The sequence below is a fragment of the Staurois parvus genome, unplaced genomic scaffold (genome assembly GCF_062004578.1).
Source record: "Staurois parvus isolate SC_StPar_1 unplaced genomic scaffold, SC_StPar_1.0 ptg000549l, whole genome shotgun sequence".
Taxonomy (NCBI): Eukaryota; Metazoa; Chordata; class Amphibia; order Anura; family Ranidae; genus Staurois; species Staurois parvus.
In genome coordinates this window covers 7,216,342-7,234,816 of record NW_028318345.1, presented here as the reverse complement: position 1 = coordinate 7,234,816, position 18,475 = coordinate 7,216,342, and the positions used below count along the sequence as shown (strand labels likewise).

General features: G+C 41.8%; 1 protein-coding gene across 1 annotated transcript in view; it reads right to left on the bottom strand.

Moving 5' to 3' along the window:
• OSTF1 (osteoclast stimulating factor 1) overlaps positions 1 to 18,475 on the bottom strand; it is a 61,795-nt gene that overhangs the window by 32,771 nt on the left and 10,549 nt on the right. Inside the window, exon 2 of the mRNA XM_089691083.1 lies at positions 4,217 to 4,263. Within this exon, the coding sequence (XP_089547209.1) occupies positions 4,217 to 4,263 (47 nt within the window). The remainder of the gene's footprint in view (positions 1 to 4,216; positions 4,264 to 18,475) is intronic.

Genomic DNA, 18,475 nt, shown 5'->3' with positions numbered 1-18,475 from the left:
TCTCTTCCTCCCTGATCCTTAGGGTTCACCTCATAAAGCCTACTATAGAACTTTTGGAACATATTAGCTATAACTGTGGTGGAATATACCAGTTCCCCATTCTTGTTCTTAATCTATTCTATATAATTTTTAGATTTCTTCTCCTTCAACTTTTTCATCAGGTATTTCCCTGGCCTATTCCCCCATCTATATCTATCTTTTGAGATGCTGTTGAAGATTCTCCTAGTCTCCTGCTCCATTAAATCTTTTAATTCCTCTCTTTTAAGGGTGATCCTCTGATATACACATCTTCTTCCTGTTTCCTTTTATGATTCTGTTCTAATTTATATAACTCTTCCGTTACCTCCTTTATTTTTCTTGCTCGCTCTCTTTTTTTTGTTGTTATCCCCAAAGCTATCAGAATTCCCCTCATATAGGCTTTACGTGTCTCCCAGATAGTGGCCACCTATATTTCTTTTGTTTCATTCAGGGCAAAAAATTCCTCCATTTCTTCTTTTAACCTTCCCTCCACCTTCGGATCCTGCATAAGTGATTCATTTAATCTCCACCTTGCCCTACTATTTGATCTCCTCCCATCCGCAGACTAACTATAATAGGGGCATGGTCTGATAAAGACCTCACCTTTATATCGGATTTCATTAATGATTCTAATTGTCTGTGCTCAATCAGAATATAATCTAATCGTGAATATGATCTATGCACAGACGAGTAGAAGGTGTATTCCCTCTCTCTAGGATGTTTCACTCTCCATATATCTGTTAATTGATTTTGAAATAACCTCTTTTTTAGCGCTCTTAATTTCCTTCCTCCCTCCTTCTGCGTACCAGAGGACGAATCCATGAACGGATCTAGACATAGATTAGATTAAAGTCACCAGCTACAATCAGTCTACCTTTCTGGAAATCCGTTACTTTACCTAGTACGTCCTGCAAAAACATTTCTGGGTTTTATTTGGGCAATATATATTGAACCTTTCTGACCACCCCGCTATTTCAACTACCCCCAATTCCAGTTTTTCACAAAAATCTTTGAGGTCCTCTAGGAAACTGAGCCTGGCCGACTTCCCATCTTTCCATCCAATCAGGCATGCTGGAAACCCCCAGTTATACCAAACATTTTTTTCTTTCATTTGATCCAGCAATGGTTTTAATATCCTCCTTCTAGACAGAGTCACAGAGGCAACATCCGCAAAAACTTGTAACTGTTTCTCCAAATTTTATTTCAGATCTCTCTCGCAATTTTTCCCAAATTTTTTCTCTGTCCTCATAATAATAAAAGCGAATAATCACATCTCTTGGGGATTCCGATGTATTTCCTGGTGGTCGTCTAATTCTATGCACTCTCTCTATTTTCAAGGGATCTGTATCCGATTTTCCAATCAATGTTTAAACACACGCCATATTTTTTTCCTCAGGCCTTCTGCTCTTGTAACTTCTGGTATACCCCGAATCCTCAAGTTGTTTCTTCTTTCTCTGTTCTCTTGGTCTTCTAATTTGTATGCTAGATTCCTCTGTTCTCTTTTCATCTCTTTTACTTGTAGTTCCAAATTACCAATCTGCTGGGCCTGAGCTTCCACTTTTCCTTCTACTTCCTCCACCCTTGCTAACATTCATCCCAGATCATTGTGAACGGTCACCATTTCACTTCATTGATACTTCCAATTTTGCAAACATTTCCACCATCTTGGTTTTATGGGAATTTGGGATAAGACTTCCTGCTGATCCTCCATACTATGTTCTTTTACACTGTCAGTATATAGAGTCTCGTTAACCGAATTTCCATCCTGCATTCCAAATGACAGTCTGGTTTGGTCTTTATCTGATACTCTCCTTCCTACCTGATCTTTCTCAAGCTCTTGTTTCTCTGGACTTTTTTCCAGTATTGGCAGATACTTCTTAATTGTGCTCATATTTAAATTTGACTGTGGGGTTTTCACCCCTCCCCCCTTGGCAGATCTACTCCTCATGTTAGTTTGGCTAATATAAATAGTCCGCTTATTATTCACAGTGTTATAACAGAACTCAGGAACACCTCTGTTTAGTCCCGAATCACTTTAAGGGGGGGCGTATAAATTTAATACTTCACTTAGTCCCTGAGAGCACCCCGCATCCTACTCTTTGGTTCGCAAGTACTCTCCATATGTATTTTCATAATACTTATGTCAGATACTGCACAAATATAGTGGGGAACGTTTTCCTGCTGCTTAACCACGGCAACTCACCACTACCATCTGCGCCTGGTTCACCTTTCCTTGCTTTATTCACTCCTTTCTGACATTCTTGACTCAAAGTCCCATGTATGGTATCATCTGGTAGGGGGGACCTCTGCTTTTGAATATTTCCACCAGAAAATACCTGGTCAGCGGATGCTCTCATGTTTCTCTTTTCCTAATAACAGGTCAGACTCATACTCTCCTCCATAGCAGCTTTCCCCAAAGGTCCTCTTCAGAAGCAGATGACAGGTGCATTAGATTTACCTGCAGCTTCCAGGAGACACTCCTCACTAATTTCATCCGCAGATCTCAGCCTCGTGTCACCGCCTCTCCCCTCCTCTTTGACAGCTGGCTTCGGTCTGGCTGTGTTCCCCAACCACATGCGATCCAGGCACTACACTCACCCGGATTGGTGGTATACTATCCGGACCGAGTATCGGGACACAGCAGGGCAAGGCTCCACGGGCACCCCCAGCAGCAGAAGCTGTTGGGGAAAGATTCAGAGCGGGGTGAGTGTCAGGCTTCACTTAGCAGCATTCACGCTGTGGGCGTTTGGAACTCCTTCTCAAAACACATTCAGAGCTCCATGCTCAGGCCCCTCCCCCTTCCTCTGGAGAGTCTGGTATGACGCTGCGTTATTTTAATGAACAATTGCTCCACGGGCACTCCCAGCAGCAGAAGCTGTTGGGGAAAGATTCATAGCAGGGTGAGTGTCAGGCTTCACTTAGCAGCGTTCATGCTTCGGGCGTCTGGAGCTCCTTCTCAGAACACACTCAGGAGCTCCATGCTTATGCCCCTCCCCCTTCCTCTGGATAGTCTGGTACGACGCTGAGTTATTTTAACGAACAATTGTGCGGTCATGCAATGCTGCACCCAAATTAAGTTTATGTCCTTTTTCCCCCACAAATAGAGCTTGCTTTTGGTGGTATTTGATCACCTCAGCAGCTTCTACTATTTGTGCTATAAACAAAAAATACTGACAATTTTAAAGAAAAAAAATAAAAAAATTTTTTTTTTCTGCTATAAAACATATCCAATAAAAAAATCAAAAATTTAGGTCAAAATGTATTGTTACATATGTTTAGGTAAAAAAATCCCAATAATTTTATATTTATTATTTTGAGAAAAAGTTATAGCATCTTTCACTATGGGAAGTGATGTAACGTGTTCTCAGCTCTACAGAGAGAAATGATTCATGACTTCCCCCTGTCAGTGCTATGGCTATGCAAGTGCTTGTGCCAGCGAGCAACTGCTTGCCGTGGCTTGCAGATTGTTTTGTGCGGTTACAGTTCACAGTTGAAGATTTCCTCCAGCAGCACATGCGTGCTCCTATGTGGTGGAAATGCAAAATGGCGTTTCTATACGTTACTTTGCAGAGGAATTCTGTCCTATAGCAGTAAAACTGCTATAGGGGGGAGGGAAAGTGGATAAGGAAGCTTTCACATATACACTTGTATAGTGTAATATATATATATATATATATATATATATATAAATAATAAAAGTGTTTCTATGAAGGCATAAGGCATTGAAATTTAAAATGAACACAGTAACATGTGAAATACAGTACATCAGTAAAACAGAACACAGGGGGGGGGTTATGGCTGTAGAAACTTCTGTGCCAGATCCATGAAAGCCATGCTACAGTTTTCTTGCTATTCCTGTCAGATGTTACCAATTCAGGTAGGTCTTATGTGCGACACTGTACATTATGGTGCTATGGCTATAAAGAATTCATTAGAAAATACTCTCATACTGGAGATAAAAAAAAAAGTAGGAGCAGACAAAATTCTGTCTGAGGCAATTCTAAACATCTTACGGACAGTTACATCAATCTGTCGCACGTTGCGCCATATCTTGCACAGATGAGAGACAGATTGATAAAGAGGCTCTTTATGATCTAGGATTGCCCTAAATACAAAATTATATATGGAGCTTGGTGTACCCATCACCAAAATTAAAAGAAGATCTTTGACAAAGGCTGACCAATATAATTGAAATTACCGTTCTTGGTTCAAATGCGTACAGAGCCCGGAACACTTTGACTTGTCCTAAAAGAAAAAAAAAAAAAAAAAAAAAAAAACTAAGAATTACACGCATATATCTCAATTTCCAAATCACTGTAAAAAAACACAAAAACATATTTACACTTCTAGTATCACGAAACCCACAAAAAAAAAAAAAAAAAATACAATACCACTATCAATAAATTTATTACATGCTGTTCATGCTCACTCACTATGAGATTTGTTATCTGTATTCTGCAAAAAACCTGGTTGATCCTGCTGTTCTCTATCTGTACCTTCTGTTCATGTCCCCAATTCAGCTAGGTATTTTGCAACTGTAGAGGCAACTCTGCACACTCAGTGTTCAATGACTTTCTACGCTGAGCATTTCCTCCCTATCACACAACATCTGAGCAGCCCATGTGACTATAGAGTCACACATGTGGGTGTATACACAATGGTAAATGACAGCCCACTCCCCTCCCCCCCCATTCAAAATAACCAGCTAAACACAATGGAGGTGGGATACTGCATGTAGATTAATGGAGAAATCACCTTCCTTTTATTCTAAGACACAGGCTGGAGGAGAGTGTCACAACCGGTGACTGGCAGAAATCCACCCTCACAATATTATTTCCACAAATATAATAAACATTGTATTTCAAATATATATTTGTATGCAAATTTAAACATTTTATAAGATTTAAATTTAAATTACTCTGCATTCCAAAGGCTGTTTTTTCAAATTTTATTTTGAACATGTGACCAGCAGCAGAGGGCTAGAAGGTCCTGTTTCCCTGCAAACAGGCTGGGAAAGTGCTGGGTCATGTGACAGCTGTATGTCGATTAGGAAAAAGGTACCTTTTCTTTTTTCATCAAAAAAGTTACAGTGCCATCATCCACTTACAGAAAGAGAAGGGATAATGTAAATTAAACAGTGTGTGTGTGTAGTATCACTTTAAGGCCCTTTTCACATGGGCAATCCGATCAGAACAGCCTGTCAGTTTTTCAGATGGACCAGATCGGAAGGTCCGTGCATTCCTATGGACAGGTGGGTGTCCATTTTCACCCACCTATCTCCAATCCAATTTGGCCCAAAAACGGGGATTCATCCTCTTATGGTTAAGCAGATTGGAGGATAGTTGGGTGTAAATGGACAGTGGAGTCCATTTTTACCCTCCGGTCCATAAAGCAGAATGAGCTCTGTCCATGTCCGCTCTGTATAAACTGGAGTGGAGATGCAAGTGTCATCCATCTGCGCTACTCTGCTCACCAGAGGATCTGTGAGCTGATCCCAAGGTGATCGGAACACACTGTTTGAAACGGGCTCAAGGCTGCATTCACACTTAAGCGTAGCGAATTTGAGCAATTTTCGCATGTTTTCATACAAACATTTTTAGGCATTTTTGAGCTATAAATAAGTGCAAAAAAAAAAAAAAAAAAAAAAGAATACTATGTAATAAATAGAAATTACCCCCAACCTTAACCCCGTAGCCGTAAAAAAAAACTACAGCTATGTAATCAAATATTTTTCCATATTTGTAATGTCATGCTATTAAAATGTGAAAATAGTAAAACAACGTCAAAACGTGGATAAGCCTTTCACAAACTAAAATAAAAAAGATCCACATATCTAGCAGAACAAAAAACTCTTCATCAACATTAACGATATCTAACCCTGATGCTACTAGCCGTAGTAAATAGATAGGAACGTATAAAACTTTCCTTGTTTTAATTTATTTATTTATTTTTACATTTCTTCAGTTACTTCCTGTTTTTGGGCCTAGGTCAAAATGATGTCATACATCCCAGGAGTCTTCAGGAGAGGAAGGGTTTTCTGAGCTAAGTACACCCTCCTGCCTACAGGCCTGGCCTAAGGACACATGGACTCTAAAGAGTAAATTCTACATTAATCATCTGCCCTTACTCAAGATGGCCATGGCTAAAAATGGTAGGGGGGCTCAAAGTGATTTCTCAACAAAACAAAGCATGAAGACATGGATAAATAGGTGACTTTGCTTTGAATAATGAAGATCAAATAAATTGCGGTTTCAGTTTGTGGTGCTCAGATACAGTTTAGTTCCACACACGTTTTCCAAACATGGGGAGTGACAACATTTCTCCTTGTTTTGCCCAGATTTGACAATGTAGCATATGCATGGTGAACTTTTCATAACCTATTTCTGTTGGGAAAAGGTTACAATGGCTAGCAAGGTGCAGGGATGTTCCAACTGCTTGTAAATTCTTTGTATCCGAAAACAGGCACCACTTGGCAATGTTATATATATAGAGAGTGAATAAAAGTCCCATTTGAGGGTATCCCGTAGTTCAAAAAATTATTTTCCACCACGTGTATGTAACAGATGAATTTCTCACTCACCAGAAAGTGTTGCCCCCTGTTGGTGGTCAAATAACACTATGGTCAAGCAATATGTAGATTCCCAACTGCAGGCTCTCATGGGATGGATTTACTGATTCCCTTTTTGTTAATGGCTCTCCAAGGAACAGAAGATGTTGACCCCCAAATGGGTGGTCACATGACGCTGGGCAATCAAATAGTAAATGGATTCTCAATTCTAGGCTCTTCCCAAGATGAATCTCCAAGTGCCCCTTAAACGAGTTGTGCTCCAGATAGCTCAAATGAAAGGAATAGATTAAAATTGCTCTAAAATGTAGTATTTAATAAGAACCATGGTTCAAAAATTAAATGACAATTCAGTCACACATTCAGGTGCCCAAATCCCAGCACCAGTCTGTGCAGCCTGCATATATCATTGAGCTCACCGAGTATGGCCGGCATGCGCTCCAAGACTCACTGCTGGAGGTCCAGATGTGACGTCATAGGGACCCGGAAGTAATGGGGGTCACGCTTCTACGTACTTTTCACCTGGCAGAGTCTTCAGGAAGTGACATATCGCCATTTCTGGGCTCATTATATACAGATGCAATCATAGTGATTGGACGGCTACAGAAAAATGGCCACCCACAATGTTGCATTTTGTTAATTTTTTATCTTTTAACATTTGCACAATTTTTTGCATAGATTACAATTTTTCCTTTATTACTTGACCTAATACATGTACAGCCTTCGGGGCGATTAGGTCCACCTGTCAATTTTTTGAGGTGAACCTGATTGAAAGCTCCATGTAAAGCCAGCCAAACAAGAAAAAAAAAAAATGAAAAATTTTCAGTTGTTGAATCCTTCATCTTCTCATTATTAAACGTGCCAGCTGCGGCACATGATTTTCATGTCGCATTCAAAAGTGCCCGATCCAACATGGTGGATTTTTATTTTTTTTTCTGAAAAATGAAAAAATAATGGCACAATGGTATGAGCCATTTTCGTTTTTCAATCAATAGAATGTTTGGTTTTCGACTCATTAATGGCCGGCTTTAGTCTGAGCAACCAGAAGTCCCTAAGTTTTGGAAAGACTTTCCTCAGGAAGTGCCTCAAGACTCAAGTAAAACAACCACACCGGCTCCCTTAGGGCTCATGTACACGGGGCGTTTGGAAAACGCTTCTGACCGGTGGAAACGGACTGCTAGAAAACATAGGTTAACCGCCTCCTGCCCGCCATATAAAAGGTAATGACGGGCGCAAGGCGGTTCTCTCGTTCTGCGAGGATGTCATATGACTTTCTCCCACTCTAACCACGCATGCGCAGCTCCAGGAGCGTGGCGATCGGTGGTGTGCTGTGTCCCTCGGACACAGTGGATCAATGATCAACGGAAAGAGCCGAAGATGTTGGCTCAGTTATGTGATCAGCTGTGGCCAATCACAGCTGATCGCACGTGAATAGGGAAATGCTGGTTATCGGCATTTCTCTCCTCACGAGCTGTCACTCTGACAGCTCGTGAGGAGAGGAGAGCCGGTAATTGGCATTCCCCGGAGGGGACATGTGCACTGATGATCAGTGTAGCCCCAGCAGTGCCACCTGCCAGTGCCCATCAGTGCCACATATCAGTGCCCATTGATGCCACATATCAGTGCCCATCTGAGCTGCCTTTCAGTGCCATCTATCAGTGCTGCCAGTCAGTGCCACCTATCAGTGCTGCCAGTCAGTGCCACCTATCAGTGCCATATATGAGTACTGCCTTTCAGTTCCCATCAGTGATGCCTGTCAATGCTCATCAGTGCCACCTACTAGTGCCTCCTCATCAGTGCCCATCGCTGTAGCCTCATTAGAGCACATCAGTGAAGGAGAAAAATCACTTACTAACAAAATTTTATAACAAAAACTAAGAAAAAAAGTTTTCTCTCAAAATGTTCAGTTTTTGGTTTGTTTAGCAAAAAATAAAAAACCCAGAGGTGATGAAATACCACCAAAATAAAGCTCTGTCTCAAAAAAATTATAAAAATTTCATATGGGTACAGTGTTGCATGACCACGCAATTGTCATTCAAAGTGTGACAGCGCTGAAAGCTGAAAACTGGCCTGAGCAGGAAGGAGGTATAAGTGCCCTGTAGGCAAGTGGCTAAAAACCGTCAGTTTAGCCACGTTTACGTTTAGAAGCGTTTTTAAAAGAACCTCAGGAGATCCTCCAAAATGCCCGGAATGCTCTGAAAAAATAGTAAATAATTAACTATTTCAGACATTTTGTGAGAAATAAAGAGCAGAAGCAGAGAGAGCAGTATATGTATTGAGATGACCTGTCTTTTCTGGGATCCCATCATGAGCATAATGCAGCACGTTCTACCATTTTTTCCGCGAACTGACTGCGCTGGTGTACCGGGTCCATTTGAATACATGGAAAACATATTGAGATGACCTGTCTTTTCTGGTTGTGTTCACTATGGATCCCATCATGAGCATAATGCGGCATGTTCTACCATTTTGTTTCCTTCACGTGAAACCTGGAACTGATTGCATTGGTGTACCGGGTCCATTTGAATATACGGAAAACGCTTTGCATGCATTTTTGATGAAGAAAAAAGGCTCTGGACAGCATCTGGATATGGACCTGAAAAAAAAACGCATCTAAAACACAAGCGCAGATAACAGCGTTTACAAGCGCTTGGCGTTTGAAATGTCGGTAAAATCTACTCCTGAACACAAGTTTGGTGCGTTCAAGAAAATGACTGTAAACTGAACTGCCTGTAAACAACTATCTGTACATGGACACATAGGAAAACAATGGAGTGTTCAGGGGCTGCTGAAAAAAAAAAACAAAAAAAAAACGCTCAACAGCTCCTGAACGTCAGTTTAGCAGCTGCAGTGTACATGAGCCCTAAGGCTAGGTTTACATATGTGCGGGTGGTGTCGCTGCGGATCTGCACAAAATCCGTGCAGCCGCACCACCCACATAGAAGAATGCGGACCCATGGGCGGGTGCCATTAATTCTAATGGCACGCCGCCCGCACTGGAAATCGCAACCGCACTGGGAACCGAGGTTCCCGTGTGGGCTTCAGTTTCCAAAGAAGTGCAGAGACTTCTTCCCTGCGTGTCCCGGGGCACGGGAGTCCATTCAAATGAATGGGCTCTCATGCCCGCACAAAACGAGGCCCGCAGGAACGCACATATGTGTACCAGGGCTAAAATTAAAAAAGCAAATAAAATACATAAATTGCAACTCTTTTCTTGAAGAAAAGAGACTGCCCTGAATAATCTGGCTGCAAGAGACTCTAAAACTGCTAACTGACCTTTCTGACTGAAATATTATTATTATTATACAGGAATAATATAGCACCAACAGTTTGCTCAGCGCTTTACAATACAAAGGGAGACAATACAGCAACAATACAGTTCAATACAAGAGGGATAGGAGGGCCCTGCTCCTTGGAGCTTACAATCTAGGAGGGAGGGGCTAGTGGTACAAAAGGTAATAACTGTGGGGGATGGACTGGTAGAAGGAGTAGAAGATTCCATTATTAGCTGAGGGCAGGATAGGTTTCCTTGAAGAGATAGGTTTTCAGAGATCGCCTAAAAGTGAGCAGAGTAGACGATAGTCTGATAAATTGGGGTAGAGAGTTCCAGAGGATGAAGGAAGCTCTGGAGAAGTCCTGGAGACGAGCATGGGAGGAGGAGACAAGGGAGCTAGAGAGTAGGAGGTCTTGCGAGGAGCGGAGAGTATGGTTTGGGTGATATTTAGAGACGGTGATGTAATTTGGGGCAGAGTTATAAATGGCTTTATACGTTATTATTAGCGTTTTGAATTTTATCCTTTGGGCAATGGGAAGCCAGTGGAGGGATTGGCAGAGAGGGGTGGGAGATACAGAACGGTTAGTAAGGTGGATGAGTCTGGCAGCAGCATTCATGATCGACTGAAGAGGGGATAGCCAGCGATTAGGAAGGCCAATGAGGAGGGAGTTACACTAGTCAAGGTGAGATAACAAGGGAGTGAATAAGTTGCTTAGTGGTTTCAGAGGTTGGGAACGGGCGTATCTTGGAGATGTTGCGGAGGTGAAGTCTACAAGATTTGGACAGTAATTGGATTTGGGGCTGAAAGGACAGATGGGAGTCTAGGAGTACACCTAGTACTCTGGCATGAGGGGAGGGATTGATGGTTGTATTATTGATCTTGATGGAGAAGTCAGGGGAGGGGGCATGGGCTGGAGGGAATACTAATGCCCCGTATACACTATAAGAAAATTGTACGAAAATTTTTGTACGAGGACCGATCATCCGATAATCGTATCATTAGTACACAGCTTTCGAGAGCCGATCACGACAATTCGTACAACAATATCCGAAGGGACAAGCGCAAAAATTTCTCTTGTATGATACCAGATCATACGATTTTCGTTTAATCAGTACAGAAGTCGTCTGAAAATACAATACAAATACAACGCAATACATGACATCACTTTCAAAATTCTTTTCCTTCATAGGAGAATTTTCGTATCTTTAGTAACCTTTTCACTTTTGTTGTGAGACTAGGAGGCGAAAAAAAACGGCCGATCATTCGTCTGATATTCTCATCGTGTGTACGGGGCATTAGAGCTCAGTTTTGGAAAGATTGAAATGCAGCAGAAAACGTGTTCTGGGTATCACTACAACCAAAAAGAAGTGCAATAAATACAACACTCTGTGTAAGTACAATACAGCTTAATTGCAGATGAAATGTTCGTTAGTGTGCAGCTCTGCCTTCCGTGTGTCGGATCATTTTTGGCCACAAAGTGATGTAAGAATAAGTCATGACAGGAAATAAAACGTGTTGAAACATCTTTCCCGCACTCAAGGCCAGTCCCACCCCATATTCATTACAAGCTCAAGCCTAACGACTTCAAATAGGCCTGTATTACATGACATGATACAGACACAATCCTTCCACACGGATATTTTTATCTTCCATTTACCAGGCTGACCAGCAGTAATGTGTATCTATCATTAAATGCAATCAGGAAGTAACATTTGGAACAGGAAATCACTTGTTACACACCAGTAATTCATTAGAAAAGAAGCTAATCAAACCAGGAAACATTAGATTGTGGAATCACAGTGGAGATTGAACCCCTTTATCAGTATGCACAGCCTACATGAGAACGGCAAATAAAAGGAAAAAGCCACATTCTGAATCCTTAGTCCTCATGCTCACTGGACATTTTTTACAGCGGCTGTTTTTGGCGTTTTTTTCTACAGCTAGTAAACCCCCCAGCATGTTATCCTATGTGTCCATACACACAGACTGGAATTAACGTTTTTTGGCAGGGACGATTTTTGGGTGGAAAAAAAAAAAAAAAAAAAAAAAAAAAAACCCAGGACTAGTGGGTTTCTAGAGGAGTTTTTTAGCTGTAAAAACGCTCTAATACTGAAAAACACGGCAAAAGGCTGCAAACCGGCATTTGTGGGACTTTTTTTGACAAAAGAAAAATTTTTTGGGGGGAGAAAAAAAAAGCGCTAAAAAAAAAAAAAAAAAAACGCTAAATGCAAAAATGATCAAAAAAAACGTGACTTTACACAGCTAACGTTACCAGTGTTATCCAAACACCCAGTGTGCATGAAGCCTTAAAGTGTTACTAAATCCACAACAGTAAAATCAGTCTGTATATGCAGTAAAGCATGCTTGTTAAACTCACTGTGGAACCTAAGGGGTTAATCCTCTGCATTGTGTAAAAAGGCTGTTTGATCCTGTCTTCTCTGATCATCCCCTTCTTCTACTGTCCACAATCCATCTGCTTATAGTACAGAGCTCTAGGAGTCACTATGCACATGCTCAGTTTAGTGTGTATTGCTAGGGGTTTTTTTTTTTTCTTCTTCTTCAGGAGGGTGCATCTGATTAGCACAGGACCAATCAGCACTGTCCAGACAGAGGGTCAAGGGGTCATGCAGCCTCGTATGACAGTCAGAGGAGAATTAAAACTCCTCCTACAAGCTTTAACTAGTGCTCAGCTGCATACTAATAGAACTCACAAGACTGCTATATACTGGTGATGAGAAAAAGGTATTTAGCAAATTATATTTACTACAATAATTGCATTTCTATGTTCTGTGTACTGTGGGAAACGGATATAGTGAATGCAGTGTCCTGGGTTTAGTAACACTTACATTTGTTGCCGACTATGTATCACATATGTGTAGCATCCAATGTGTTGAGGTGGGAGCACAAACGTTGAGCTGTCAACAAACAGGCGTGGGAGCGCACCGATGGAGCTGTCAACAGACAGGCGTGGGAGCGCACCGATGGAGCTGTCAACAGACAGGCGTGGGAGCGCACCGATGGAGCTGTCAACAGACAGGCGTGGGAGCGCACCGATGGAGCTGTCAACAGACAGGCGTGGGAGCGCACCGATGGAGCTGTCAACAGACAGGCGTGGGAGCGCACCGATGGAGCTGTCAACAGACAGGCGTGGGAGCGCACCGATGGAGCTGTCAACAGACAGGCGTGGGAGCGCACCGATGGAGCTGTCAACAGACAGGCGTGGGAGCGCACCGATGGAGCTGTCAACAGACAGGCGTGGGAGCGCACCGATGGAGCTGTCAACAGACAGGCGTGGGAGCGCACCGATGGAGCTGTCAACAGACAGGCGTGGGAGCGCACCGATGGAGCTGTCAACAGACAGGCGTGGGAGCGCACCGATGGAGCTGTCAACAGACAGGCGTGGGAGCGCACCGATGGAGCTGTCAACAGACAGGCGTGGGAGCGCACCGATGGAGCTGTCAACAGACAGGCGTGGGAGCGCGCCGATGGAGCTGTCAACAGACAGGCGTGGGAGCGCGCCGATGGGGCTGTCAACAGACAGGCGTGGGAGCGCGCCGATGGAGCTGTCAATCTGAACGATCCCCAGGAGCTTATTCATAGAGGGTGTGGTCAGGTGGACAGATAGCCTTCATACCAACCTTTTATCATGGGGCTGGAGGAAGTTGCGAAAGGGACTACAACTGTGATGTCACCACCCTGGAGCCGGCACACATAACAAACATTTAAAAAACCAAGTATAAACATTAGCCTCACTCATGCTTTTTCAACCACTACAAACTACAATATAGAAAGTAAAAGATTATACTATCTATAGTCAATTGAGCCTGGGTTCACACTGATGCGGAGCCAAATTTGCAGCGGTTTCTGTGTGAATTCCACAGCACAGCATTCCAAAGCATCACAATCGCACCCGGCTCACTTCCCATGGAGGCACTGGATAGAGAGGAGGAGCTAGAAGGGCCAATGGCGGACCCAAGAAAAAAGGAGGTTTGGGGCTGCTCTGTGCAATACCATTGTACAGAGCAGGTAAATACACAGATTTTTATTTTTTTTTTTTCATTTTTCCTTTATAGTCACTTTATTTACTTAATTTATTACGATATATTTTTTGGTTAGGGTTTAATTTTATTAACCCTTAACCCAGGGGTAAAGTAGCTACAAAACTCTTGAGCTTCAGGCGTTTGGCTTCAGCCATGACTGGCTCTGAAGAAGAGGTACAACCTCGAAACGCGTCAGTACCAGCTATCTAGAGGTCTACAGTCCCCCACCAGACCACATTTCATCCTTTGTGACATGCTTTCCATTTGATTTTATTTCTCTTGTGAGTATTTTACGATTTATAAATAAATCTCATTTTTAAAACTAATGCACTAGGCCCGTGCACCCTCTTTGTTTCCTATATACAGTTCTTCTTGGATTTCCTTGGTCCGTTGAGGGCAGCAAGGCTTGCATTCCTTGTTTACACACGTGGGGATACTGACATTGTGGAGTCCACTGTCCAGCGCAGGAGCACATGCATTCGGTTGCTTTTTTCTTCTTTCCAGTTTGGCTTCAGGCAACTTGAGGTGGCGATGTGAACAATCTTCATAGAGAATAACTGATTTTTTTTATTTCTAGTTGAGTGTTTGAAAGCTCCGAACTACAAAACGCTCAGGTGTGAATGGAGTCTTGGTCTCCTCTACACGTGGGCTGTTTTTCTAGCAGTGTGGCGTTTTATCCTCTTTTCTTTAAGTGCATGATTCATGTTATACCCTAAATAAGTGTGTAACATGAAACATGGTCTAAAAAGTGGACTGTGATCTAAAACATAAACACTAGAATAAAGAGTAATGATTGTATTTAGGTAAAGTTTCAAATGTAAATATATTTTAAAACTACTGTTATACACTACCACATCAGATACAAACAGTATATTTTTAATTAATGAACCACAAAAAATAAAAAAAAATAAAAAAAAAAAAAACAGTGACTTAAAGATCCGCAGTGCAACTTTGTTTTATTTATTTATTTCAAGTACTTATATAGCGCCATCAATTTACGCAGCACTTTACACATATATATTGTACGTTCACATCAGTCCCTATAATAATAAAGAATCCTCCTGCGCTAACGTAAGTGACCTAAAGATCAGCAGCCGTCACTCAAACTGATACCTTAACAGTGATAACAACACAAACAACCATAGTGCTCTATTAACCTAAAACCCCTAAATAATGTACATCCAATAAAAATATAAATATAAAACGTGCCACAAAAATATAAAATATATCACGTGACCTAAAGTCACCTTAGTGCTCTATATTCAGTGAATAATACAACAAAGTAAATCATGTGACACCTTAAAAAAAATATAAGGACCCCTATAACAGGGGAATAAAAGTGATAAAATGAAAATGTGATCAAACACACTAAATTCAACATATAGTAAATTAAATGTCCATAAACTTGTGCTTCAAGAACCATGCAGCATAGTGTGGTGAAGGTAACTGTGAATGTGTCAGCACACTCAAATCCTCAATGGCTACATTGCCTCCTCACCTCCCTTTGACCTAACGGGCCACTTCGCTTTCAGGATCTTCCTGGATCCTACTCCAACTGTGGCAGGTGGTTCTGGGACCTGTAGTTCCTCTCCAACTTAAGCCAGGCCTCACAGAAAGATTTGAATCTTCCCTGAAGTCAAGAGGTTGGTGACGCAACGCGTAGGTACGCTGTGACGCAGCTTCCGAAGCGCGGTGGCGCACTTCAAGCGTCGGACGCCATTTTGAGGAATCTGAAAGTCCCCTATTCATGCAGTGTACCTTAACATGGGGGATCTGCTGTTACATATAAGAGAAAAGCGAGTGGGCATTTTTACTGTTTAAAATAAAAGGAATTGTTTTTCACCTACTACACTATCTTTTTTCTCTCACCCTGGGGGGTGTGAGGTATATTTAACAGAAAATCTTCCTGTGAGGCCTGGTTTAAGTTGGAGAGGAACTTCAGCTCCCAGAACCACCTGCCACAGTTGGAGTAAGATCCAGGGAGATCCTAAAAGTGGCCCGTTAGGTCGCCGAAGGGAGGTGAGGAGGAAATCTAGCCATTGAGGATTAGAGTGTGCTGACACATTCACAGTTACCATCACCACACTATGCTGCATGGTTTTTGAAGCACAAGTTTATGGACATTTAATTTATGTTGAGTTTAGTGTGTTTGATCACATTTTCACTTTTATTCCCCTGTTATAGGGGTCCTTATATTTGTTTTAAGGTGTCACATGATTTACTTTGTTGTATTATTTACTGAATATAGAGCACTAAGGTGATTTTAGGTCACGTGATATATTTATATTTTTGTGGCACATCAGTCCCTAACCCTCAAGGGGTGTACAATTTAAGGTCCCTAACTCACATTAATACATACCAAGACCAATTTAGACAGGATCCAATTAACCTACCAGCATGTCTTTGGAGTGTGGGAGGAAACCGGAGCACCCGGAGGAAACCCACGCAGACAGAGGGAGAACATGCAGACTCCCGGCAGGTGGCTGGGATTTGAACCAACGACCCTAGTACTGCCAGGCAAAAGTGCTAACCTTTTTTTTTTATATGCTGTTCTGAGGTTTAGAAGAGTCTTGTGAGAGCCAGCACCTAGCAGTAAGGTTCGCTGAAGATGTATATCTACAGCGGACCAATGGGTCTTTTAGAAATGAGAGTGACAACTCTGCTCTGAATTCAGGAACAGTGCAGCATCATTGTCACCGTCAGGCTCACTGTCAGGTTTTTGTGGGACTAAGAGAAAATTGAGCAGACGCTGTTGCAACTGGTGCAGGGGAGGCTATAGTTCTTCTTTAATTTCATATACTAACATTGCTCCATATCATGATGCGTGGTGTTCCATGGGTAAGTATGTGTCAGATCATATGCACCACTTTCCACACCTCATGAATGAGCCCCTTTCACACTGGTGTAGTTTTCCCATGCTTTAAAGTGCTACAAAAGTGCATTAAACTTATTCCCCTTTAAATCCTCTGCAACTGAAAAGTCCTCAAAAGTTTGAAAAGTCCTGCTTACTGCATTTTGGGTGCATTTTTGCACCTTCCATTGCAATTCAATGGGAATGCCTCAGAAGCGCACGGTTTCTTGGTTTTTGAGTCACATGTCCATGTTTTACAGATGTATGCTAGAAGTCAGGAAACTAGAAAGTGCACCAAAAAGCATTAAAACACATGTTAAAAATTAGGTTTGTTTTTTAAAAAAATGCATACCACATTTTTAGGCACTCCAGTGTGAAAGGGGCCTGATGCAAGTTGCAGTATACCCATTCACCTACCTATTCACAAATACCAAAAGAGCCCAACTCCAGACAAAATATATTTTTTTTGGCCATTTAGAGCTGTTTTGATGGCTATTTGTATCTAAGGGGAGCTTTCCCCTCATTTCTTTTCAGGACAGGAAATAGAGAGAAATCTCTTCAACTAGGACACACAAAAACATTTTAGTAAAGTGAGACTGGTTTAGAACTTCAATCAACATTTTTATTGCAGCCAATGTTAGGGATGCACCAAAATTTCGGTGGCCGAAACATTCCAGCCGAAAACACCCCTTTCGGATATTGGCCAGAATGAAAAAACGCACCGATACAGGTGAGGAAAAAACCCCACCCATCGGTAGTTTTCAGCCTTACCCGAGAAACCATCTATCTCAGCGCTGGGCATAGAGATGACTGAAGGAAAGATGGCCGCCACTCATCTCTATGCCCTGGAGGATCGGAGCGATATCACTTCCCATTCTGGCCATTTTTTTTAAAGCACTAGATCAATGCTTTTTTTTTTTACCAATGCTTTACATTGCAGAGGAGAGATTTGGAGTCTTATTGACCCCATATCTCTCCACAAAGAGGACCTGTCACTAATTATTTCTATCACAAGGGATGCATGCATTTCTTGTGATAAGAATAAAAGTGATTACATTTTTTTTTTTTTTTTTTTAAAGGGACAGTGCAAACCCCCCCCCCAAAAAAAAAAATTTAATAAATAATAAAAAAGTGCATTTTGATTTTTCGTTTTCGGCACCAGAATTTTCATTTCAGTGCACCACTAGTCAAAATCTTCCAGTACCATTGCCTGTAACCTTCATTTCATGCCTGGGCATTCGCAGTGACAAGCAATGAGCAAAAAAAATCTCCCCAGAGGAATTACAGTCAGCTATTTTAATTGTTCCCCACTCTATCCAAAACTAAAAGAGATAGACTTAAAAAGTATGTAAACCCAACATTTCATATTCTTGATATCTGCCTGCTGTACCTTGTATGAAAACATATCCTGTTCTCTTTGTATTACTTCCCTTGTGTGCAATCCCTGGTGATCCTTTCCTATAAAAACTGACCACACTAAGCAGGAGAGCACAGCATAGTCAGTTCTCTAGTTGTGCTGGGAACTCAGTGTGCTCTCCTCCAATGTTCAGACTTGTCCTAACATTCCCCCCCCCCCAACCCGCACAGTCATTAACTGGGAAGATCAGTGTGCTGCTGTTTCTCTTCCCCCAGCTCTTAAGCAGCTGAGAACAGAGGGTACTGTATGTCATCACTTACAACAAAAAAAAAGGAAAGATCTATGCACACATTTTTTGGTTTTTAATTT